General features: G+C 38.0%; 1 protein-coding gene across 2 annotated transcripts in view; it reads right to left on the bottom strand.

Moving 5' to 3' along the window:
- Positions 1 to 27,448, bottom strand: part of Scfd2 (sec1 family domain containing 2) — a 304,676-nt gene that overhangs the window by 182,987 nt on the left and 94,241 nt on the right. For both annotated transcript variants that reach the window (XM_090343607.1, XM_090343606.1), the window contains exon 5: positions 22,742 to 22,991. In XM_090343607.1, the coding sequence (XP_090199733.1) occupies positions 22,742 to 22,991 (250 nt within the window). The remainder of the gene's footprint in view (positions 1 to 22,741; positions 22,992 to 27,448) is intronic.

Raw genomic sequence — 27,448 nt, 5'->3', positions numbered from 1 at the left:
CTGAGGTTTGGACTAAGCTCTGAAGATGTTAGTTGGGCTGGGCTGGGCCCTTTGTTGGACAACTTCAAGTCTGTAGGAAGTCTAGACTATAGGAGACCGAAAGAACTGTGGTTGGAACGAAGACAATAAAAGAAGAAAATGGCGGGGGTGGGTGGTGGGTGGGGGGGAGAGTAATGGGTACCAAGACATGTGAAAGGGTATCAATGTATGTGAATTACTGCACCTTCTGTCTGGCAAATATCATGTAATTACAATAAAAATAAATATATAAAAAAAAAGAAGAAAATGGCGTGCAGAATGAGAAGCTGATCATGGATAAATGATACTCAAATCCAGCCAGAAGACATGTTCCCATGGTCTAGAAGCAAAGGCTAAGGTGGGTATTACACACAGACACTCTGGTAATTGTTTCTGGATCTTCCCTACCCCTAACAGTTAAAGTCTGAGATCTTTTGTTTTCCCTAGCCTGGCTACATGCATTTTTGCTATTCTATTATTTTATGCAAACTCCTGATTATTTCTCATGCCAAATTGGAAAGCAAGAACTATGTCCTCAAAAAAAACAAACTAATCAAAAGTGGGAGAAAAACCAGGAGGGAGTAACAATGTTTGACAAGAGCTGTACTTGTTACCTTATGTATGCAACTGTTACCCTTTTATACATCTCCTTGACACTAAAATTAAAATAGAAAAAATGAGAAACAAAAAAAAGCAAACGTTCCAGTGGCAAATAAATAAATAAAACCAACTAATATATAATCTAGGCACCAGGATTTAGGCTCACACCTGTAATCCTAGCTACTCAACAGGCTGAGGATCACAGTTCAAAGCCAGCCGGGGTAGAAAGAAAGTTGTTGAGACTCTTGTCTCTAATAAACTACACAAAAAAAAGCTGAAGTGATACTGTGGCACAAGTGGTAGAGGGCTACCCTTGAGCACAAACAGCCTTAAGAACAGTGCTCAAGCCCTCAGTTTAAGCCCCAGGACCAGCAAAATAACAACAACAACAACAGAGCAATATATACAGCTGGAGACATAAGTAGTAGGCCACTTGCCTAAAATGCACAAGGCTCTCAGTTTGATCCCTGAACTGAAATTTTAAATTAAAAAAGCCAATATAAAAGTATCTTGATGTTTTTACATGTTGAATGTAAGTTTAAATTTAGATATATTTTAGCCTTAAAAAAAAACCTGCAAAGAAAATCAAAACAACTCTAAGATTCCACCTCATTCCAGTTAGAATAGCCATGATCAAGATATCTAATAATACCAGATGCTGGCAGGGATGTGGCCAGGAGGGATCACTACTACACTATTGGTGGGAGTGTAAACTCGTTCAACCACTATGGAAAGCAGTATGGAGGTTCCTCAAAAGACTAAACATAGAGCTCCCCTATGACCCAGCAATTCCACTATTTGGCATTCACTCGTCCAGAAACAAGGAAATATTAAATCCACTAGCACAAGGATGTTCACTGCAGCACTACTTACCATAGCAAAGATATGGAACCAACCCAAATGCCCCTCAGTTGATCAGTGGATCAACAAGATGTGATATTTATACACAATGGAATTCTATGCTGCTGTCAGAAAGAGCGACATTGCCCCATTGGTAAGGAAAAGGAAAAACTTAGAAAAAATCATATTAAGTGAAGTAAGCCAGACTCAAAGGAACATAGGCTCAATGGTTTCCCTCATTTGTCATAATCAGTAGAAACCATGGGCTCTCCTAGCAGAGACTGACAATGGAGCAAAACCTAGATACATAAGGCCATATAGGATGAGGCTAAATGAAAGGCCCTCCAGGATATAGAAACAAAAGCCATATAATGAGTGATTGTTGTCCTTAATGTACTATGTTATCTCTCTTCTCTTTTGCTGTCCTTGTTTATCTCATATTGTTACAGTATTTTACCTTGTTATCTGATATACTGTATATATATTTACTTGGTTATTTGAAATAGGTTAGGGAAGGGGGGAAAACAAGATGAGGGGCGGGAGTGGTGGGAGGGAAATGGGGACCAAGACATGAGAAAGGGTAACAATGTTTGTGAAGTAATGCACCTTCCATCTGGTGAATATAATGTAACCCCTCTATTAATTACAATAAAAATATATAAAAAATTGAAAAGATAAAAACAATAAGGAAGTAATTAGGTATCTGATATTTTTATTTTTCTTTGCATATGCCAAACTCCAAAAATTTCCAACAAAAATACCCTGCTGGCTTTTGTTCTGTCTAAGCTCTGAGTAATGGCTGCCCAGATATGTAACAGCTTCAACACCTCATCCTCATATCTCGCAGGGCTGCTGCTCTGAAATGCTATAATCATTCTAAAGTCAAAAGCCCTTAGAAACATTCATTTATAACATAACAGGCTTGTTCTCATCTCAGATGATGTCATTTTGTCCAAATTCCTATGTTCCCAAGAAGAACAACTTGAAATAATCAAGAGAGTGTGCAAACTCCTGAAGCATCCAGCTATCAGGTATGGAATGTGTATGGTTTCTGAGTTTTCTCACACAGATGTTGAGATTAGAAGCAAGGAAAGAACTGATAGGCAAGAGAATAAAGTTTAAAAACAATAATAAAGACACAGCTACAGACTAAATTGATGTCTTGTGAGATCAGTTTCTGGGGAACAAAATGTAAAGCACCCTATGTTCTTTCACAATAAAACAAACATATTTCACTTCTCGTTAAGTGACCAAAATTCTAAAAACTAAACTTTGGTGTGTTGCTTTCTACTAGGAGACTGACAGTGAGTATCCACAGAGAAAGAGTGCGCATTTTCAGACGGAATGTAATAAAACACACCTCAACAACAAAGAAGCCTCTCCTGGCCAAAGACTAGTCAGGAAAAACAAAACAAAACAAAACAAAAACCTTCAAATCCAACACCACTCTATAAGAACAGTTCAGATGTAACTGTTTTCTTAGCCGCCACAACAAAAATAAGGAAACAAAGAGTCCAGTCATTTTAGAGTATAGTTCAGATAAAATCCCAGCTTCTAAAATTAAATCCCTAACCATTGCTGAATTTTAAAAAATGTAAATTGTTAATGAACACTGCTCCCTATCAGTTTCCTGCTCCAGTTGGCTTTCTGTCAGGCTGGCAACAACTCAAGAGCCTGAAAAAGAGGTGCAGGCATATGTTTTGTGTTTAAATGAAAGAAAAAGAAGAGGCTTCATTTTATAAACACTTCAGTGAAAATTACCATTCCATTTGGGACCAATTCAGTCCAGGTGCTCAGGACAGAATGAGCAGGCAACACATGAAGACAAAAAAAGTGAGACTTCTCTGGGAGTTGCATTTTGGGTTGCATTTACAAACAAATTTTGAAATACAAACCAACATGACTGGGAGTTGCACATGTACATTCTCCTTTTGGTCTTTAAAATGTTAAGCTTTCATTCTCACATTGTAAAGTAAATTGAAGCCTACAGGCCTATTGTGTCTGTTTTTAAAGCTTTTCCCACTCCAACTTGAGGCAGACATGTTTGTACCTAAATGCTTTGACTCTCACACAAGATCTAAAATGACCCTCCTTTTGGGATTACAGAGTCATCCTTATTCTCTAATTAAAGTCAACTTTATTTTGCAGGAATAACATCTCCTAGAACTTAGGATATAGGTGTTGAATGGGACAACAACGTTCTCAACAACTTCCTTCACAAACAATAGGATTGAGTTTTGCTGTTGCTGTCCTTTGAATTGGGTTATGTTTTTGTTTGTTTTGCGTGCTTACAGATGGTGTTCTATTCCTGAGCCTTGCAAGCGTTCCTAGCCTTTTTCCTGATGGAGTCACGCAGACTTTTCTACCTGGGATGGTCTTAAACTATGGATCTTCCATGTCTCAGCCTCTTGAGTATTTAGGATTACAGGCAAAAGCCTATAGTATCACTTGGCTATAAAGTTACTTTTAATATTTCTGTATTGACCACATGCCTGTGCCTTCTTTGTTTTGGGCACTCTAATCTTAATAGACAAACTCTGAACACATGTAAAGAACATCCTACTTCATAGGTGTTCACCTGACATAGGTGGCATCCATCTGCTTAACAACTGATTTTGTACCAAATACACATCAAAATACTAAAGGCCATTTTTCCTCTAGGTTATGGGTAATTTTAAATTATAGACTTTAAATTGCTCTTGTTAAAGAGCAAAAGATCTTTCAGAATGTTCTGAAGTGAATATATATGATTTACATAATTAGAAAAAATCTAGTTATACAAATTTTAAGGAAGATGTAAACATGACTAGAAATTTAATTTTTACCCAAATGACAATCCCCAACTTTCTAAAGCTCCTATCCAAAGATCCAAGCTGCACAATTATCACTACTTGAGCTTGAAGGAACAATCACTTGGTGAGTCTCCAGTTCTAACAACTATTTTGATTGATAGTTGTTCTCATGCCAGTCTCTAAGTCACTAGAGAAAATCCCAGACTATTATTCTAGGCATACAAACACGTACTCTTTAGGTAATTATCCAATGTCAATGATTTTTTTCCTATTTTCAGGAAAAACACCAAATTCAAGAAAGGTAAGATGAAATAGTTAAGTATAAACATAAATATATAAATGTGGTTTACTAGTGAATGTTCTTTAGGGTAGTATCTCAACCTTTCCATCACTACAAATTTGCTTCAAAGATGAGTGATCAACTACAGTGCAATCTCACTGCCCATTTCTCCAAACACCCCCCACTACACTCCCTCTCTCTCTCTCTCTCTCTCTCTCTCTCTCTCTCTCTCTCTCTCTCTCTCTCTCTCTCTCTCTCTCTCTCTCTCTCTCTCTCTCTCTCTCTCTCTTTCTCTCTCTCTCTCACAGAAAATGAACACATAACTTGGCTTGGCTTGGCCCCAGGTACCATCCCCATCCTCTTGAAACAGTGACTGAAGGTCAGTTAGCTTTTTTCCCTAAGATTGAACCTACAACTCAAGAATTAAAAAACAAAACAAATTTAAATGAAACACCTCTTTCATGGGTTGCTATTCTGTAATGACATAAACCAGAAGTAGCTGGGTGGGGTGGGGGGATGGGGACAAAGGGCCACCCAGAAGCAGTTGTGATAGGGAAGGATAGGACCAATAGCCAAAGAAAGAAAAGTTTAGAAGATTCCAAATCCTGACTGACTCTTGGAGCTACTGCCCCAGTTCCCTTAAACACATACAGCTCTGTCTCTACACTCTTACCACATAAGTAAATAGGAAAGTCAAATACGAACCAGGAAAAATGTCTTAGGAAAATACAAGCACTCTGACTGAAAAATTGCTCAGCAATTGCTGAGCAATTGCTCAGGCTTGAACTCGGCCTGGGCACTGTCCTTGAGCTCTTCAGGTCAAGTTTACTGCCCTAGCCCTGGGCTTGGACATTGTCCTTGAGCTCTTCAGCTCAAGGCTGTCGCCCTACCCTTGAGCCAAGTCCCACTTCCCATTTTCTAGAGGTTAATTGGAGATAAGAGTCTAAGGTCCCTTTGTGCCCAGGCTGGATTTGAACCTTGATCCTCAGATCTCAGCCTCCTGAGTAGCTAGGATTAATGGTGTGAGCCTCCATGCCTGGCAATAAAATATAATTTACAGGAAACAAAAAAGAAAATTATATAAATAGTAATCAATAAAATGAAATTTATAAGTACTTTCTACATTGTTCTTCATGTTTCCAAATTTTCTACAATAAGAATGTGTGATTGTAATAACCTTACAAGGTATAAGTGGCTTATTCCTGTAACCCTAGCTACCCAGGAGGCTGAGATCTGAGAACTGCCATTTGAAGCCAACACAAGCAGGAAAGTTCATGAGACTCCTATTTCCACTAAACAACTAAAAAAGTTGAAAGCAGAGCTATGGCTCAAGTAGTAGAGTTCTAGCCTTCAGCAAAAGAAGCTCAGGGACAGCTTAGGCCATGAGTTCAAATCTCACTACTGGCACAAGCACACACACACATTTGAAAACATGAGACATAATTTTATGGGCCTTCTATTATATATGTGCTCTATCATTGACCAAAATTTTACACAGTATAGCACTGTCTTACTGCTGGTACTGTGTACAGACACCAAATTTAGTGACATATATAGTCTGTTTTATGCACTCATGCACAAGAAGATAATATTCTATAGTATCTTGGTTAAAAATAGTTGCTTTATGATGTGACTTGGAAAAAATTAACTATTTGAGAAAGAATCTGTAGGGATTCCTTAATATGCTTAGTGTAGTAGTTTTACCAGTTAGCTACCTCAATAGTCAGCTCTAAATATCTTTTTATGGCTCAAAATAGCTTTTAAATATATACTAACCATTTTGAATGCTGCATGATATAGATCTTTAGTAATATGTGTTGTGGTTAACTATTGGAAAACGCTGGATAGTAAAACTAAATGTAACAGTTCCAACATTTCTCGGGGGAGTGATTGAGAGTAGACATATGTTCTTCATCAGGGTTTCCAGCTGAAATCTTCAAAATTAAAAGAAAAAAAAATAGAACCTATTATGTTGAACAGTGATGCAAACCATAATGGAAAACAACAATCTTTAAAGCTGGTTTTGTTTTGTTCAAGGAAGAGATTCTGAAGCACTGTTAAACTGTCTTTCAGGTGAACAGAAATCTGCCCTTTGGAGCAGAAATGAATATTCTGAAATTTTCTGGATTACTGGGGAACCTGAATAGAGGAAGTATGCAACAATGGTAGCAGGAGGGTAAAAGGAGAAATTCTTACTAGTTTTTACAATTCTCAGTTTGGAAGTGCTTCATAATTTAGAAAGAAAACTAACTTCCTACAGAGCTGGGTAAAGTATCTGGACAAATATGAAAACCGCTTTGTTTGAAAGCAAATCTCTGCTTCTATAAACAAAGTGTCAATGCCGTGTGCTCATGGAGATAAAGGCTTTTGTAACTGAGTGGCAGCCATAATAGCAATAAAAGTTTTATAGGGAATGTTTTCATAAATGATTTTTTTAATGAAAGCTGTCATGAACAAATGATTATAGATAGTTTTGGGGTTTTAAAAAAATTTTTGGTTAGTGCTTAGGTTTAAAATCAGAGTCTTGTACTTGGCAAGCCATGTTGTTTTGCTTAATTTATTTTTCAGACAGGCTCTCCCATTTTTGTCTGGGGCCTGCTTTCGACTGGATCCTCTAACCTATGTCTTTTTGTTAGTGGTAGTGGTGACCCTGGGGCTTGAACTCAAAGCCTGGGAGCTGTCTCTGAGCTCTTTTGCTCAAGACTAGCATGCTAGAGTTACAGTGCCACTTCCAGTTTGGTTTTTCTTTTTTTTTTTTTTTAATAATTAATTGGAGACAGGAGTCTCACTGGGACTTTTCTGCCAATCCTCAGACCCTAGCCTCCTGAATAGCTAGGATTACAAGCATGAGCTACAACACCAGGCCTACCTATCTTTTATGTGGCTGGGCTTATGCGTTCATATCATATCCAGTTTATTTGTTGAGATGTGGTCTCTAACTTTTTGCCTGGGTTGTCCTTAAACTCTGACCTTTCCAATCTCTGTCTTTCAAATAGCCATGATGCCTGGCCTAAAATAGACTCCTATAATTGGTTGTCAAATATAGCTTTGTTTTTCTCTGAATAGGATCACTGTGTCATGAGCTGCTTTTCACAATCAAAAAAACCCCAAACAAACAAATCATCATTACCACTACCAACAGCAAATCCTCATTCACAGCTCCTTTGTTGATTTCCATTGTGGACATAAGAGAACTCCAGTAGACAGCCCACTGGACTATGTCCACTTCAGTGTCCTCAGGATGAGCATTTCCTGTTCATCCAGAAATTTCCACATTTTGGCTATTATGAGAAAGACCACAATGAACACCAGAGTATCACAGTCTCTTCAAAACAATGGAATAGTACTCAACTTTTAAAAAGAAGGAATTTCTGCATTTCAGCATGATGGACTTGGAGGATAGCTTTTCCGGGTAAAGTGGAATAGGCCACGTCCTGCATGTCTGAACTCATCTGAGGTACACAACAGGCAAATTCATAGGCTGCATGCAACTAGGAATCAACAGACATACTGACAAAGAAGTTCTAGAAAGTCACTGTACACCAGTGTACCTGGTGAACAATACAAGACAATACACTTACATTAAGAGGGTAACTGGAAATGTGGCTTAGTGGTAGAGTGCTTGACTAGCATGCATGGAACCCCAGGTTCAATTCCTCAGTACAACATAAACAGAAAAAGCTGAAAGTGGCGCTGTGGCTCAAGTGGCAGAGTGTTAGCCTTGAGCAAAAGAAGCTCAGGGACAGTACCCAAGACCTGAGTTCAAGCTCCAGGACTGGCAAAAACAACTAAAAAAAATTCTTACACAGAGATCATAAATAATACATTCTACTCCTATAAAAAAATTTTTAAGAGGGGCTGGATGCGGTGACTCAGGTTTGTAATCATACCTACTCAGGACGCTGAGATCTGAGGATCATTGTTCAAAGCCAGCCCAGGCACTGAAGTCCATGAGACTCTTATTTCTAATTAACCACCAGAAAACTAGAAGTGGCACTGCAGCTCAAGGTGGAGGGCGGTAGCCTTGATCTGAAGAGCTCAAGGACAATGCCTAAGCCCAGAGTTCAAGTCTCATGATTGACCCTCCTCCCACCAAAAAAAAAAGAGAAAAAATTAAAAAGGCAGACTTTCTGTTAAGTGGTTTTACTACAATTTTAGTTTTTAATATAATTTAATTTTAAAACAAAAATGTCTCCGATATTTCCTCATTTATTTTATGTGGTTAATATTAACTAAGAAAATGAGCATGTAAGAAGAGATAGAAAAAAATAGAAAACAAAAATCTTCTAAAATCAAACCTCTTAAGTAAAACTTCATGAGGATTTTTTTAAAGTATGACCCAAGGCCCAACATGTAATTTACATGTTTCAGACAAATCCATTAACTTTTTTTTTTTTTTGCCAGTCCTGGCGCTTGAACTCAGGGCCTGAGTCCTTAGACTGTCCTTGGACTTTTCTCAAGGCTAATGCTCTACCACCTAAGCCAAAGCACCACTTCCAGCTTTTTTCTATGTACATGGTACCAAGGAATGGAACCCGGGTCTTCATGCATGCTTGGCAAGCACTCTACCACTTGGCCAAACTCCCAGTTCCCATATAAAATGTTTTAAAAGTATTTCTGTTAAAGATCAGAAATCCCTATGTCATTACTCTATGCCAAAGTTCTAGGAATTATGTAGCAATGAAAGTCCAGATACAGATCTAACAGCAAAATCCATAGTCACAGAATTTGACAACTCAAGCACTTTCCACAAAACTTATTTTCATATGTGCTTCCAACTCTTAAAACTTAATTAGTGCATTTCCCAACAACACACAAGTCCCAAAGTCAGGTCTCTGTGCTGGAAGGTCTTCTCATGGATGACTCAGACTTTCTGGCAGGCTTTATTTTACAAGATATCTTTCTTATATTAAACTGAAAGCTACCTTTCAGTGTTTTCTGTGTAATACATGAACTGTCTATTTCCACTTAAATAGCGTCTTCACAGAATCTTTGAAAGGAAAATCCTAAGCAGCATTACTGGGGTGGTGGTGGTGGTGGTGGTGGTGGTGGTGGTGTGTGTGTGTGTGTGTGTGTGTGTGACGGAGCTTAGGCCAGCCACTGTCCCTGAGCTCTTCAGCTCAAGGCTACAATCCTACTCTAGAGCCAAGCCCCGCTTCCCATTTTCTAGAGGTTAACTGGAGATAAGAATCCTTAACTGGAGGGCCGGGAGTTTGGCCTAGTGGTTAAAGTGCTTGCCTAGCATGCACGAAGACCCGGGTTCGATTCCTCGTATACCACATACATAGAAAAAAGCCGGAAGTGGTGCTGAGGCTCAAGTGGTAGAGCTCTAGCCTTGAGAAAGTCCAAGGACAGTGCTCAGGCCCTGAGCTCAAGCCCAGGACTGGCAAAAAAAAAAAAAAGAATCCTTAACTGGAGATATGGTCTTTTTGTGCCCAGGCTGACTTTAAACCTTGATCCTCAGATCTCAGCCTCCTGAGTAGCAAGGATTACAGGTGTGAGCCACCTCGCATGTCTGCAACCTTACTAGTTGATTGATGCCGGATTAAATTTAAATAAGATTTTTCTTTGACTTAAAAGAGGCCAAAAGAAGAGGCCATTGCTTTCTGATAGCACACCAAAGCACCATTTCATCCATCTGGACATCTTTTAGGTTTCTAGTAAGTTGTGAAGTTAGAGATAAGGTTAGAGACATGGTCAGATTCATCTGTATTAAAACATGAGGTCAGGCTGTAGTAAGAGTTCACACATTACAGGCCCACAAACTGACTGTTATCTCTCAATGAGATTTCTGACTCACAGAATGATTTAGAAAATCCACCAATAATAAATCTGAGTGATTTCAGAGTTTTCTTTAAAAAAACTAAAAATAAAAGTCCGAATTTCTGTTGAGATCTTGAAATGTCAGATCCATAGTCCCTGGAAAAAATAAGAGAGTCTACATTTTGACACAATCTCTACTAGTTCTTGTTACTCTTCTTGATAAAATTTGTCATTACCATTGCATTTTGTCACAGGCTTTTTTTGTTTGTTTGTTTTTTGAAACATAGCCTCAGCCAGGTGCAGTGGCTCACAACTGTAATCCTAGCTACTCAGGAGGCTGAGATCTGAGGATCAAGGTTCAAAGCCAGCCCAGGCACAAAAGGACCTGAGACTCTTATCTCCAACTAACCTCTAGAAAACAGGAAGTGGGTCTTGGCTCAAGGGTAGGATGGTACCCTTGAGCTGAAGAGCTCAAGGACAGTGCCCAGGCCGAGTTAAAGCCCCATGACCACCCCCCTCCCAAAAAAACCACATAGCCTCTTTTTACTTGTCGTTATTACCTGCTGTATTACTCCTATTATAGCCCATGATTTTAGACAGTGTTCAAATATGAAGACACATATATAGTTATGCTTTTAGAGTCTGTTATTGGAAGATACAAAAGAGAAATCCCATAAATTCAGAAACATTTTATAGCAAAACTTAAAATAAAATTTATTTTTTAGATTCAGAATAGCACCTGTAGTATTTGTATGTTTTATTTTTTAAAAAAAGTAATATTTAGGGGCTGGGATATAACTCAAGTGGTAGAGTACCAGCTTAGTAAGCATGAAGCCCCGGGTTCAGTCACCTCAAGAAAGCAAACACTTTTTTTCATGGATGATTAACTTAAGCTATAAACTTTTGGTCTACATGGACTGTTAAACCACAGGTTTAACAGAAAGAAATCTAACCATTCCTAAGCTGAGTAGACTATTGGTTGGTAACTTGAGGCAATTAACATTTGTGTCTTTAACATCCTCATGTGGATAAGGTTCATATATAAATGGATATAAAACCTCCCAAAAGTACTCCTTAATTTATTAGAAAAAGGAATTATCATGGAAACACAATGAAAACTGTAAATCTACTATTTCCAACTGTATTCTCTGACTCAAACTATGTTTGAAAAGTCATCTTATTTGTGAATATATTAGTGCAAAAAGATGTAGCATTATAGACACATTCAGTTGAGCTTGGTGATTGGGTTATATGTATTAGACAGGCAAGTTTTAGGGAACATACTTACATAGTCTCTTCTAAATTAAAGGAGAAAGTGGCTTCAAAAATAAAGTTTTATTAGCAAGGGTCATATGGTATGATAATGTCACAACAGGATATTCCCATCATTCTTGTCTCTAAGAGATTCTATTTGGTCAGATACAATACAGCTTCTAGTAATCATTACTGCTGGAGGTCATCACATGATGGGGAGCACCTGACATTTCTCCACAGCTGCTCTCCAAGTCCAAGGGGTCATCTAGCATAGCACTTAAAGGGTGTGGTAAAAGGGGAAAACAGGTAGAATAAGACATACTGCTGGGCACGGTGGCTCACGCCTGTCATCCTAGCTACTCATAAGTGCAACTTAATACCAAGTCACTGTGATACTCATTTGCACACATTTTAGATGTGGATTTGGCATTGTATTTCTTCTGTTGTTTTATATTCTTTCCTGTGTTAACCTTGTCTCTAAAATAGTTCTTTTAGGGGAGACATTGTCTGATAATGATAATCATGACAATAACAACACACTAACAATAATATATATAACAACACAGCATATACTGACAACACACCATGTGTAGGGATCTATATCACATGCTTTGACTATTTTATGTCATGGGTTTGGTTACTATTACTATCCCTATTTTGACTAAGCATTTATGAAGTTATATGGTCTACTCTATATATACAACTAGTAAGCGGCATTACCTAGACAATCCCAGCTCAGAGACCCAAGAGGACTAACAACCTATACTAACAACCTAGTCTACCCAGGGTTTACTTGAGAGCTTATAATAATGTAGACTGAATGGACATGCTCAACAAGGACTGATAAATTAAAAGGAAGGAGTAGGGGTAGTAAAAGTGTTTGAACTCAGGATCTCCTCGGAGCTTGCTAGGTAGATATTCCAATGTTGCCAGCACACAGTAACATTATTTAGTATTTGCTGTGAAAGAAAGTATCTTGCCTTAGAATGTCCTCTGTCAGAGAAGTCTAGAATGATAGTTACAGAAATAATGTTTCTAACCTAATGTCTATTCTTACATTTCTTTTCTTGCAGTCCCTCACTTGTTCCTTCTAGGCAGGACTTGAAAAAAAGTATTGTTTTTCTAATAAAAGCAGGGGGCAGACTCAATTAGTGTATGTCTCTTACCAATATCTTTCCTCCCCTCTTGCCTGAGATACGGGCACATACCTCAGAACAGTATTTTTCTTAGAACTATAATGGCTAAACCATATTTTTAGAGCATTGATGAAAGCCTGAAAGAATCTGAGGTCTGCTCTTTTTTTTTTTTTATTCTTCTTAGTGAGAAAAAAAATCCCTACTTGCTAAGCTACTCTGGCACATTTCATTTCATATATTTCAGCACAATCTTAAAGCAATGATCCCATAACTGATAATCCCAAATTATCTACAGAATAGAAATAAGATTATTATAAACAACAGCTTCTATAATACTATCATACTTCTGTCTTGAAACCCAGAATTTTTTAAACATTTTTTATTAAAGAACTTATTAACATTGATTTTGACATCATATTTCAAATGACATGTTTAACAAACAAGTGTTCAAGAAGGGAATCTCTATATATAATCACTAGGACTAAGTTTTTAGAACTTAATCCAAATTAGGCTAAGGGTTTGTATGTCATAGAAACATATTAATTTATGAAATAAGACATTAACTCTATAGAGTCATAGGTTTTTATGTCTATATAGTTATGTTTATATTCCCATTACCATGTCCATAGCATTAGGTATGCAAATAGTGAGTCCTCGCTCTTGTATTCTGGATTTAATAGCCACATATTAAGGATACCATGTGCCTTTTGTTCCTTAGGTCTTGACTTGTCTCACTCAACATGATTCGCTCTAGATTCATCTACTTCCCTGCAAATGCTATTATTTTGTCTTGTCTGTTGGCTATGTAGAATTATGATGTTCAGGGTAGATGCCCAGAAGTGGTATGGCAGGATTGTAGGGAAGGTCTATTTTCAGTTCTTTAAGAAACCTCCACACTGCTTTCCAGAGTGGCTGAACTACTCTGCATTCCCACCAGCAGTGTAGTAGGGTTCTTTTTCTCCACAACCCCACCAGCAACTATCATTGTCTGAGTTCAAAATCTTGGCCATTCTTGTTGGGGTAAGGTGGTATCTTAGGGTTGTTTTTATTTGCATTTCCTTTATGACCATAGATGAACATTTTCTCATATGCTTTTCTGCCATTTTAATCTCTTCTTCTGATAGGTCTCTCTTTAGTTCCCTTGCCCATTTAGTGAATGGTTTGTTGGGTTTGGGGGGGGGATTCGTTTCTTGAGTTCCTTGTAGATACTGGATATTAAGCATTTGTCAGATGTATTGTTGGTGAATATCTTTTCCCAGTTGGTTGGCTGTCTCTCTACTTTTGCGACTATGTTTTTATCTGTACAGAAACTTTTTATTTTTAGGTAGTCCCATTTATCAAGTTGTTTTAGAATTAACTTTTTCTTGCTCCTCTAGGTGTTTCAGGTTTTTTTAGGTTATTTACATGCTCTTCTTCTGTCTTTTTTAATATGCGCTCCTAGTGCGATAAATTTGCTTCTTAGAACTGCCTTTGCTGAGCCCCATAAGTTCCTTCGTGATGGAGAATCATTCACTCCCCTCGGATCTCAGCCATCGCCTGTGCTCTGTGTCTGGCTGGGTTCTGCTGCTTGCTGGTCTGGTCTGTGCTGGTTCCTGTGTCTGGCTTCTGCTGCTTGCTGGCCAGGTCGATGCTGGTTTTTATGGCGGTCCAGGCCTGGCCGGCGGTGAGGGGTGGGGGAGGGGTCCTCATGTTTCTTATTCTTTGAGAAAGTTGAATGTAAGCTTTATCTGCATTTATTTTCCCCGTATGAGTCCTTCTCCATTGCTTCTTCAGTTTGTTGTTGTGGATTTCTTAAGGTAGTTGGCTGGTGGGATTCCCTGGTTCTCTCTTTTTGTGGGAGAGAGCTAGGCAGCGTCCCTATGGTCTCGGCGCCATCTTCCGACCCCGAAACCCAGAATTTTGAGATACTTTGAATTAGTTGTTTCTGGTTTCACATTAAACCTGACTAAATAGACCCACTACCCTCATCAACCTTGACTTTAAAGACAGCATAAATACTTCAGGGGAAATAAGAACAAAAACTGATTAGCAAAAAATTTCCAAAATATTTGTGTCAAAAAAAAATCAGTCTAGTCATTCACAGGAAAATGGATGAAAATGGAGCAGATGTGTTCAGTGAAATAAGTCAGACACAGAATGACAAATATTGCAGGGAGTTGGAAAAAGGGGTGAGAGAGTGAAGAGTAAGGGCGGGGATGAAGAACACAATCAAAGCATAATGTATGTACATAAGAAAATGTCACAGTAAAGCAATTTATGTAATCTGTACACTTATATGAACTAAGAATTATTTTTTAAAAGATATAGTTGATGGGCCACAAGTTTGGCCTAGTGGTAGAATGCTTGCCTAGCATGCATGAAGACCTGGGTTCGATTCCTCCGTACCACATACACAGAAAAAAAGCCAGAAGGGGTGCTGAGGCTCAAGTGGTAGCGTTCTAGCCTTGAGAAAGTCCAAGGACAGTGCTCAGGTCCTGAACCCAAGTCCAGGATTGGCAAAAAAAAAAAATTATGGTTGACTTGAAAACAGCAAAACTCGTTTGATTTTGCTTCCTGAATCAGAACTTTCTGGCCAATCTCTCTTGGAGTACTGGCTTGCTCCTAATAGGCTTCAGTATAGCAAGCAGCTGTTTCACTTCAACCACCAGGTCAATTAGAGCCTTCAGAGGCTTTAGCCCCCAGGGCAGGTATCCTTGGACCTATTCAGGGCAAACTATTCCAAGCAAAGCATTCTCATTATCTGTGAATGTCACAGAAATAAAATGGAAGTTCACAGACCTATGTAGCAGGTAGGTGCTATTAAAATAGTTATGACCTTTTTACAATCCCTGATGGACCTAAACTTAATTCACATACATATCATTATTTTATTCTCAGCAAAATGACCAATAGTCAATTAAAGCAGTTACATCCAAGATCCAAGTGCAAGAATGAGTGATTTTTTCCACTGACACACATAGTGTTAGGAAAGAACAGTGAGGCCTTTTTTTTTTTTTTGGTCAGTAGTGGGGCCTGAACTCTGGGCCTGGATTCTGTGCCTGTGCTCTTCACTTCCAGTTTTCTGATCATTAATTGGAGATAAGAGTCTCATGGACATTAGTGCTGGGCACTCAGCTTCCTGAGTAGCTAGGATTACAGGTGTGAGCCACCAGCCAGTCAGGAGTTTTAAATCAAGGATTTCTATGTCCAACTCTGCCCTTTCTGATACACTTCTCTCTATGATGGCATTCCAAGCATACATAGACCTTTAAAACTTGCATTTGATTTTATTCTCTGAAGGAAGTTCAAATGGTAGTGTTTTTTCCCTCTTGTGACTGCCATGCAAACACTAATGTATACAGAAACTGATACTCTCTTTGAACCTAGCAGGACTAAGGAAGCATAATACTAATTAGCATATGGAATTTGGGCTGGTTTTCTTTTTACTGCCCCTACTCCCAAAACTTAGAGAGCCAATATATTCTATTCCCTGTGAGTAGAAAAAGGCTTTGCTTACCACTCCAGAAATAGCCCTAGAAGTATCTACTAAAAACAAAACTGATTTAAAAAAAAATAGTATGCTTCCATTGATAGACATGTTTAAGATTTTGCTTGGTTTGGCCAATCACTGTTTCTTATTGTCTTTTCCATACAAAAGAAGAATAGACACATGAAAGAAACTGTCAAAAAAATGAAACACAATGAATAGAGAAAAGAAAATATGAATTTTAAATACCAGCAACTCAAAAGATATTCTTGAAGAAGAAACTATGTTTGTTATCCCTTCTTTAAAAGGTAGACAGCTTGTAGAATTCAGGGACTAGAAATGATATTTTAATTTCTTTATAACAGCAGAAAAAAAGAGAATAAAATACAAAAATGAAAATAGGAAGATATAGGAAATATCTCTAAGTAGCTAACAGACATTTAAAAAACACAGGCAATAAGTATTACATGGAATACCAGTTCTGTTTAGATAGTAAGAAAGTATAAGAGAGCACATATAAATATGTCTATACTACTAACAGTCATTACAATGGGCTTGTGGTAGGTAGAAAATCTCATGTTTAAAGACGCGGGCTCCCATCCAGTAAACTCCAGTCCTACTACTTAGCAGTGAAGAGTTGACAGCATGCTTACGTTTTAGGTGCAAAACAAAGGATGCTTTTTTCTTCTAGTTGTTGTTGCTAGTAATGGACCAGGGTGCTATCTCTGAGCTAGTGGCATGCTAGCACCCTGCCATGTGAGCCACAGCTCTACTTCTGCTTTATGGTGGTTAACTGGGCATAAGAGTTTCACAGACTTTCCTATCTGGGTTGGCTCCAAACCATGATCCTTAAGATCTCAGCCTCCTGAGCAGTTAGGATTGTAGGCATGTGCTACAGATGCCCAGCAAGGGTTGCTTCTGGGGCTTGAACTCAGGGTTTGGCACTGTCCTTGGACACTTCTTGCTCAAGGCTAGCACTCTGCTACTTGAGCTGGAGTGCCATTTCTGGCTTTTTCTGAGTATGTAGTGCTGAAAAATTGAATCCAGGGCTTCGTGCCAAGCACTCTTACCACTATACTATGCTCCCAGTCACAAGGGTTGCTTTCTTGCTCCTACTAACAGTTACAATAGGAAAACTGCCACATAATATGGAAAGTAGAATTTTTATATTGGTTATATATTTTCTATAATCCTTCTCAATGAAACTTTTACCCACTTCAGAATATGCACAAGACACCAAATAAATTCTGTCATTAACAAGAAAGTCAAAATCAAACTCTGGAGTAACATAGGGGGCCATACTTTTGGCAAGTTCACTGTAAAAGCCAGGTTAGCCCAGATTTAGGACAGAAAGAATATTTGGAAGACAATTCAATTCTTACATGACAAATAGCAAATAGCAATATCCTTATTTCACAAAACTGAATCACCACTACCTAGTACTTTTGAACCCAAGACGTAAATTAAACGTTCTCTTAGGCAGCTAACTTTAAGTATAAGCACTTCTTTTCAGATCATTAGAGTTCTCAACACACTTAAGAAAGGCCATATTCATACTGCCCTAGTATAAGTCTATCTCTGGGAATAAAGTTCTTTTGAAATTAGGAGTATGTGTGTGTGTGTGTGTGTGTGTGTGTGTGTGTGTCAGTGGCTAGCTACATGTATGTGAAAGTAACATTTTCTCCTCCCTGTTTAAACTGTACATCCAAAGTTAATCTAGGCAACAATGCATACTTAATAAACTAAGGTTTCTTTAAATTTCAAAATATTCTATAAAGTCTTACTTTTTCATCTTCAGCTTCTAATCTTACCAATTATTCCCTAATATACACATGAATGCATAAAGTATTTTAAAAGAAAAAAAGCAATATCCTGAACAACCACAGTTAAAAAGTAATAAAAAGTGAATGGTTGGCTAAATGAATACCTTGAGCAAACATTAAATGAATATTCTTACAGCATGACTTTAGCTCCAAAAATAACAGCGACATACAAATACTATAAAAACCTATCCAAATAACATCAGTTAAAATATGATTTCCCTCATTTGTCATAATCAGTAAAAATCTTGGGATCTCCTAGCAGAGATTTACAATAGAGCAAAACCTAGATACATAAGGCCATATAGCATGAGGCTAAATGAAAGTACTTCCAGGATATAGAAACAAAAGCCATGTAATAAGTGATTGTTGTTCTTAATGTACTATGTTACCACTCATCTCTTTTGCTGTCCCTTGGTTATCTCATATTGTTACAGTATTTTACCTTGTTATCTGATACATTGCATATATGCTTATTTCGTTATTTGAAATCGGATAGGGAAGGGGGGAAAACAAGATGAAGGGTGGGGGTGCGGGGAGGGAAATGGGGACCAAGACATGAGAAAGGGTATCAATGTTTGTGAAATAATGCACCTTCTATCTGGTAAATATAATGTAACCCTTCTATTAATTACAATAAAAAATATATGAGAAAAAATATACATGTCTGTCTCTGAAATTACACACTTAAGGAATACCTTCCAATTAAATTCTCCTAGCATTAAAATTTACTTTAAATCAAAAGCTATTCTAAGTATTATATAAACCATATTAAAAATTTCTAAGTCAATAATCATGTATAGCCAAACAAACATACACAATCACAGCTAGTGTTGTACTTAATGAAATGGTAACAAATCCCACAAATGTTGCTTAAGTAAATTCTCAGCTGGCAAACAGGTTCTGTACTAAGCAAGGAAACATTTCATTTTAGCAGACATTTCAGAAAGTTTTCGGCTCATTGGGGTTTCACTTTCTATAACTAACTGAAAAAGAAAGGTCAGCAGTGGACACAAAATAAAGTACACTATAGGGTCTATAGTTACAGAAAAGTCTCAATATCACCTCTCCCCATGAGGGCCAATAGGGCACAAAATGAAAAGTTAGAACTTTCATGATATCTTTCTTATTTTTAGACAGGTCATTATGAGGAATAATTTGGTAATATTTATTACAAAGTATTAATAGCTTTATTAAATACACTGTGTTATATATTATCTATATAATGAAAATTCTATTTTAGAGCTTTTTAAATTCAGAAATTGCTTATCTCTGAAATATGAAAAGTTCAAATCTACCCACTGCAGCCTTTGATGATTTTTATGTAGTAGTACAGAAGCTTACATTTGTAGTTAGTTCAAAGCTAATCAGGGAACTGATGTCCATGAGATTTATATCTTCAATTAACCACCAAAAAATTGGAAGTAAAGCTGTGGCTCAAGTGGTAGAGCGCTAGCCTTGGGCAAAAAACTCAGGGGCAACACCCAGACCCTCAGTCCAAACTCTAGGACTGACAGAAAAAAGAAAATAATGCATTATAATCTGCCTTTTTTCTTGTAAGAGATGTGGCTTTTAAGTGGTATTGGTGTGTTTGTAGTAATAGCACTGCTCTGACAGTGTATGCTCTTAACACTGAAATGGTGACATAAACATGGGCAAATGGAACTTTTTATCATCTTCTAAAATATTAGTACACAGTGATTTATTGATCATTTATTTGCAATTCATGTCCTACTCTTAAAATTCACTTTAAACCAGTTAAGATTTAAAATTAAATTTTTATTATAGAAAAGATTATTAAAACACATTTATATGTATCTTATATATGTATATTCCGATATCATGTATATAATTGTATAGGTAAAATCATGAAATGATTTTTTATTTCATGAAATAAAGCATGAATTTTCCTAAGGCCTCAGAAAGATAAAAGTAATCTGGATTTCACAAATACTTTTAAATTTTCTATGTTTCATAGGCTTCTTGATTAGTAGTAAGCCAATTGAACAATTTTATGAATTAAAAAATGAAAAGATAGAGGATATATGTATTTCATATGTGTATATATACATGAATATATGTGTATATGTGTATATGTGTGCATGTGTATAAAATCAATCTTGGTTGAGCCTTTCTGAGTGTCTAAGCATATACACTCAACACACAAACACTCAAATGAATGGATAACTGACTGGACGGGTGGAAATTTGGTATGTCTTTAAATTATTTATGGTTATTTTTCGGTTTTTTAGTTTTGTTGTTTTATTTTGTGGGTCTGTGGGGCTTGAACTCTGGGTCTGAAAGCTATCCCTGAGCTCTTCAGCTCAAGGCTAGTGCCCTACCCCTTGAGCCTCAGCCCCACTCCTTATTTTTCTAATTGCCTAGGCTGGTTTTGAACCGTGATCCTCAGATCTCAGCCTCCTGAATAGCTAGGATTAAAGGCGTGAGACACTGTGCCTGGTGAAGTCTTTATGTTTTACATATTATTTTAATAATTTCTTACTCTGGAATAGACAAGATTCAATCTATACCAATGGGAATTAGGTTCCACAAAACAAAATATCAATATTAAAATTAACACAACATACAAAAAAACATATGTTTTTATGAGCTATACGACCAAAATTAAAAACATATTTTACAATACTTAAGAATATATTTTCCCCAAATTAGCATAGTCTATTTTATTGGGGTGTTAGATGGTACTCTAGATAGTAGCAATTAATTGAAATCTAAATGAAATATGAAGTCAAGATTATGAAACTACTCCTGACAATGTCAATTTATATTGCTGTGACATTGATTGTATAACATCTTCAAAAAACAGTTTGAATGTTGGAAGAATTCACTCTTTTTTCTTTTTTTTTTTTTTGGTGGGTGATGGGGCTTGAGCTCTTCAGCTCAAGGCTACTGCCCCACCCCTGGAGCCACAGCTCCACTTTCCCTTTTCTAGTGATTAATTAGAAATAAGAGTCTCTTTCTTTCTGACAGCAGCATAGAATTCCATTGTGTACAAATACCACAACTTGTTGATCCACTCATCAACTGAGGGACATCTAGCTTGTTTCCATATCTTTGCTATGGTGAATAGTGCTGCAATGAACACTGTTGTGCTAGTGGATTTAGTATGTCCTTGTTTCTGGATGGTTGGGTAAATGCCAAGTAGTGGAATTGCTGGGTCATAGGGGAGTTCTATGTTTAGCCTTTTGAGGCACTGCCACACTGCTTTCCATAGTGGTTGAACGAGGTTGCACTCCCACCAACAGTGTAGTAGTGATCCCTCCTGGCCACATCCCGCTCCATTTGTTAGGAAATGGAAAGACTTAGAAAAAATCATATTAAGTGAAGTAAGCCAGACTCAAAGGAACTTAGGCTCAATGGTTCCCCTCATTCGTCATAATCAGTAGAAACCTTGGGCTCTACTAGCAGAGATCTGCAATACAGCAAAATCTTGATACATAAGGACATATAATGTGAAGCTAATTGAAAGGACCTCCAGGATATTGAAACAAAAGCCATATAATGAATGATTGTTGTCCTTAATGTACTATGTTGTCTCTCATCTCCTTTGCTGTTCCTTGGTTATCTCATATTGGTATAGTATCTCACTTTGTTATCTGATATATTGAATTTATTTGTATTTGGATATTTGAAATTTGATAGGGAAGGGGGGAAAACCAAGACGGGTGGGGGGTGTGGGGGGGGAGGGAAATGGGTACCAAGACATGTGAAAGGGTATCAATGTATGTGAATTAATGCACCTTCTATCTGGCAAATATCATGTAACCCTTTTACTAATTACAATAAAAAAAAAAAGAAAGAAATAAGAGTCTCTTGGGGGCCAGGAGTTTGGCCTAGTTGTAGAGTGCTTGCCTAGCATGCATGAAAACCCAGGTTCAATTCCTCGGCACCACATACGTAGAAAAAAGCCGGAAGTGGTGTTGAGGCTCAAGTGGTAGAGTTCTAACCTTGAGAAAGTCCAAGGACAGTGCTCAGGCCCTTAGCTCAAGCCCAAGACTGGCAAAAAAAAAAAAAAAAAGTCTCTTGGTGGCTGGCTTTGAACCATAATCCTCAGATCTCAGCCTTCTTAGTAGCTAGGATTACAGGTGTGAGCCACCATGCCCAGCAGAATTCACTCTTTCAAAGAGATTATGTCTGTAGAAACTCTTGTTACATGATGAACTATATTTCATTTTCTCCTAAAATATATCATTATATCAGTGGGTGTTTTGATACTTTAACAAAGATTTGACTCTAAGAATATAAATTCCAAGCCAGGCGCGGTGGCTCACACCTGTACTCCTAACTACTTCAGGAGGCTGAGATCAGAGGACCAAGGTTTGAAGCCAGCCTGGGCACAAAAGGACCTGAGACTCTTATTTCCAATTAACTTCTAGAAAATGGGAAGTGGGGCTTGGCTGAAGAGCTTAGGGACAATGCCCAGGCCCAGGGGTAGTGCAGTTGCCTTGAGGTGAAGAGCTCAGGGGCAGCCCTAGGCTGAGTTCAAGCCCCATGACCCACAAAAAAACAAAACAAAAACAACAAAAAAAGAATATAAATTCCAATCACCACTTTCCAGGGAGGTCATTGCACCACTATGGAAAAGAAACCTGAGTTTGAAGGTAGCCAGCATTGATCACACTTCCTCTTACTTCTCGAGATTCCAAACAACTATATACTAGAGCAGGTCACATCCTCTTCCTGAAACAGCCTTTACTTTTAAACTTGTTTTCTTCATCAGTGATACTCTGTCTTGTAAGGTTTCCACTCACCTATGATTTTTTGCAGCGAAGGGGACAAACGAGATTCCTCACAGAAGGCCTGAGCCAATGCTTTCTTTACTTTTTCTTCAGCTTCTTCTAGGTCTTTATCTACTGTGAACTCTCCAGTGACAGAATAAATATAGATGAGGAGGATTAATAGCTCTTCGGGGCTATAGTCATCATTGGTCCTCTGGGTTGAAGGTTTAATCATAGACAGCAATTGACTTAATACAACAGCCATCGTTGACTCCCCAATGCTCTGAAATAGAAAGCAATAATATGGTAATACATTAATTGTATGAAAGATAGAGCTTCTGCATCATATCTTGCCTAGAAATAAGACTGTGATGTTCATTAACCATATTACCTTTTGTTTCTGTTTGTCTCAGAAAGAATACTGCAAGAAATTTGGCATTATAGTTTTTGCTTTAAAATTAATGAAATCTGCAAGATTTGTGATGAAATGAAAGCTGCTACTTTCTCAAAGGATTCACCTCAGATTTGACATCATTTTCTTTTTTTTCTGTTTCGTTCTCTCTCCCCTTTCTCACTCTCCCCCTCTCCTTTTCCCTCTCCTTCTCTCCCTGACAGGGAGAAAAAGTGTTTGAACTCAGGGTCTCCTTCTAGCTTGCTAGGTAGATATTCCATCACTGAGCCATACATTCAAATATTCTTGTTTTTGGTTTTTTGGTGCTTTTTTTTTCTCTAATTTTTGAAGAGAGAATGGGTATCCTCAGATCTCAGCTAACTAAATAGGTAGGACTACAGGCATGAGCAACAGGCACCCAGATCTAGAACTGACTTCTGATTAAAATTCAGTACCATTCTACATGTCCAACATAAGATAATATGTATATTGACAGTATTTTCTTTTCAGTATGATTTCTTCTCAATGATGATAAATACTAGTCAGAATATTTTAAAGCCAAAATGGCATTTGCTACTAAATATGGTTAATATTGAAGGACTGAAGGATCAAATTGGGTAATGGGGCAGAATGGAATCAAGATTTCTTTAGGTGAATCTACAGGTAAATGATCTTAAAATTTACAATTTTTAAACTGCTTTCAGTTTTTGTTTTTTGGTTTTTTTTCCAGTCCTGGGCTTGATTGGGCTCAGGGCATGAGCACTGTCCTTGGACTTTCCTCAAGGCTAGAGCTCTACCACTTGAGCCTTAGCACCACTTCCAGCTTTTTTTCTACATATGTGGTACCGAGGAATCGAACCCGGGTCTTTGTGCATGCTAGGCAAGCACTCTACCACTAGGCCAAACTCTTGGCCCCTGCTTTCAGTCCTTAAACCAATTTGTTGAGTGATATTTAGCAGAATATTTCAAAACCCTTTGCATATGATAGTAGCACTGAGTTAGTGCAGTAACTCTAACTGTAAATTCTAATGAAGTTTATTCATTTCTAACATAAATCTTAAGATTTAAAATAAATTTGGTGAATAGACAAATCCTCATTTGAATTATGAGGTTTAATTTCACTTATAAAACAGCCCTATAAGGTAAAGCACTCTTTGTACTTATATTCAAATCACCACAACTTGCAAGTTATATTATTCATTCAGAAATGTTTCCTTCTGTGCACCTTCTGTGATCAAGCTACTATTCTTGGTCTAGGGACACAGCAGGGAGTAAAACAAATTTCCTGCTCTCAGAAGTTTACATTCCAGTGGGGGAAAACATATAATTAAAATCTAAAGAAGCAAAATATATGGCACAATAAACAGTGGTAAGTGCTGTAGGGAAAATAAAGCAAGAGAGGAAGATGGGATTGCAGGGACTGTCGTGTTGGTGTGAGAAGGTATGTGTTATTTTGCATGGGACAAACATGTTAGGAATACTGGAACGGAGAAAACCTGTAGAAACTTTCCTAAAGCTTAAGTGAACAGCAAGCAGCTGAATGCTGTTCCATACTGGGCTGATCAACTCAAATGAGCTTTTCTAGCTACTTCTGCACTTAGATAGGTCTTGTCAAGGTTGAGGTCCACAATTACATGTTGTACACAAAACCCAGCTGTTACCATTTATTTCTCCTGAAATCTTGCATGTTCGTAATATCCTATGCAAAACTAAAATGCTTATAAGACTTTGGATAGAAAAAGGTAAAAATGGAAAAGAACAGCAGTTTCTGGTACATGGTTTACCAAGTATAAACAGACATCCTTCTCAAAGGTACATGGGCTGAAAGATGGTAAGGCATCCTAGGACTGTCCTCCAGCTCAGGGGGGGAGTCCTCAAAGGTTTTTTCCTTTGCTTAAAAGCTGCCAGAAGCAATTTAAAGGACAGGAGTCATGTGCTTGGCCTGTAAGAGAGGGCCATGGAGGCTGCAGCTTGGGCTTGGGTTTTTTACCCTGTCTCCAACTCCTTGGATGACAAGAAGCAGACTCCTCCCTTGCTTTACATACCATTTCCAAAAGGCAGGCAAATACATAAAGTACCTCTCCCAAAGGAGTTCCATGCTTCTGTCCCCAGAGCAAAGGGTTCATAAGAGATAGTTATGAGAAGAAAGCCAGGGCAGGGTAGTCACCATAATCATTCGTAAAGACTCACTTCCTAACAGGCTGCAGGGATTCATTTTCAAGTCGCTGTCCTACCATTTGTGCTAAAGAACAAAATCCCAGCTGGGTGCAGTGCCTCACTCCTGTAATCCTAGCGACTCAAGAGACTCAGGAGACTGAGATCTGAGGATCACAGTTCAAAGCCAACCTAGGCACTAAAGAATATGAGTTTCTTATCTCCAATTAATAACTAGAAAACAGGAAGTGGGACTGTGGCTCAGGGGTAGGGCGGTAGCCTTGAGCTGAAGAGCTCAGGGACAGTGCCCAGGCCTAGAGTTCAAGCCCCATGCTCACAAAAAAAAAACAAAAACAAAAACAAAAACCCTCATTAAGGATACTAGCAGACTTTCATTGCTTTCATTGTACACACCAGTTTCTAAAACTATTTTTTAAAATCTGCTTAATATATTCTATCACATTCAACAATATATTTATGCTTAATATATTCATACACATGCAGCAATACTATTAAAAGGCAAGAAATAGGGTGGAAATGAAGAGATTCTGTTTCCCAAAGCCACATCCCAAATTTGACTACACCACTAATTGCTCAACCACTTAGGATCTCTTTATCTCTAAAATGGCATGACCTAACTAAAAGATGATGAAGCAATAAGCGGCATTACGTTGAGGTCTCCATTTTCACGTTCACTACCCCTCCCTCATTTTTATGTTTAATTTTATCACTGGTAGCAGAAATTCCTTCTAATTTTACTGTTGGCTACTCAGCAAAAATATAAATGCTCAAAAATGAAAACCATTTTTGTAGACAGAGAGTCTTTGCAGAAATAATTGTAGGTACATGTGTCACGTGAGTTGGAATGCATACATGCATTTCTTAACTCTGCTTTCTGGGATGATCTAAAAGACGTGACACCTCAATAGCAATGAGTACACACCAGTAGCTAGAACCTAGTTTCTAATACTCTTCAATAAAAGGAGCCACAGCTCCCTAAAGTCAAGGACAATACAAGATGAGCCTGCAGCTGAACGATGATTGCTAGTGGCTCATGCCTGTAATCTTAGCTACTCAGGAGGCTGAGTTTTGAGGGTTGCAGTTCAAAGTTAGCCTGGGCATAAAAATCCATGACTCATATCTCCAATTCACCACCAGAAAGCTGGAAGTGGTGCTGTGTCTCAGGAGGTAGGTAGGTAGCCTTGAGCTAAAGAGCTCAGGGACAGCGCTCAGGCCCAGAGTTCAAGCCCCACAAAGCTCCACAACCAACCAAAAAAAAAAAAGGAAAAGATAGATGAGCCTGGAAAATCTTGTAGTATCAGAAAGTAAGAAAGTGATCAATAAGTAAAAGAAAAGGGATATGTCAAAGGGACAGAGAAGCCAACTAAAAGACTTCTCAGTGACCAAATCTGGGACAAACTGAACAACAAAATATATGTAGTAATACTTACTTAGAACTCAAAGACTAAAAGTCTGCTGTTTCTGGTTGGTATCAATGTGTACATGTTGGTTTCTTAGTTTCTACAAATTTACTATGGTAACCTTGAGTGAAAAAGCTTAGTGACAGCAGCCAGGCCCTGAGTTCAAGCCTCATGTCTGACAAAAAAAAAAAAGATTTTTAAAAATTGTACTGTTTTCAGTTATTTATATTTTCTTTTCTTCCTTCAGTTTATTCCTTTTGTCACTGTTCTTGGTTTCTGTACCCTTTATCTTGTATGTAAGTTTATCAGATTGGGAGGGTGGGGAAGGGAAAGCACAGAAGTGGTGGGGCAAAGAGTGAATCACAATTCAGCAGTGTTGTAAGTGATCTAACCACCTTGGGCAGCAGGAGGGTTAGGAGAAGGAAAACTGGGAGAAAATGAGGAGGGACAGTGCCAAAAAAGAAGTATACTCATTACTTCACATATGTAACTGTAACCCCTCTGTACATTGCCTTTACAATAATTTTTTTTAAGGAAAAGGCAAAGCAGACAGGCTAATAGGGCTCAAATCTAGGTACATTTTGATTCCTTTTTGTCAGAACATGAAAATTCAGAAAAGACTGTTTTAGCTCAGTGTGAGAAAGAACTTCTCACTCCTGGTCATCAGGTAGGATAAAGGACTGAGCCAGGAAGGAGGTGATTTCCCATCATTAACAAAGGCAGCAGACTGGTGGTCATCTGGCCTGGAGGCAGCAGAGAGAACTACCTAGATGG

The sequence above is a fragment of the Megascapheus bottae genome, chromosome 13 (genome assembly GCF_031878675.1).
Source record: "Megascapheus bottae isolate mThoBot1 chromosome 13, mThoBot2.hap1, whole genome shotgun sequence".
Taxonomy (NCBI): domain Eukaryota; kingdom Metazoa; phylum Chordata; class Mammalia; order Rodentia; family Geomyidae; genus Megascapheus; species Megascapheus bottae.
This window is presented reverse-complemented; position numbering and strand designations above follow the sequence as displayed.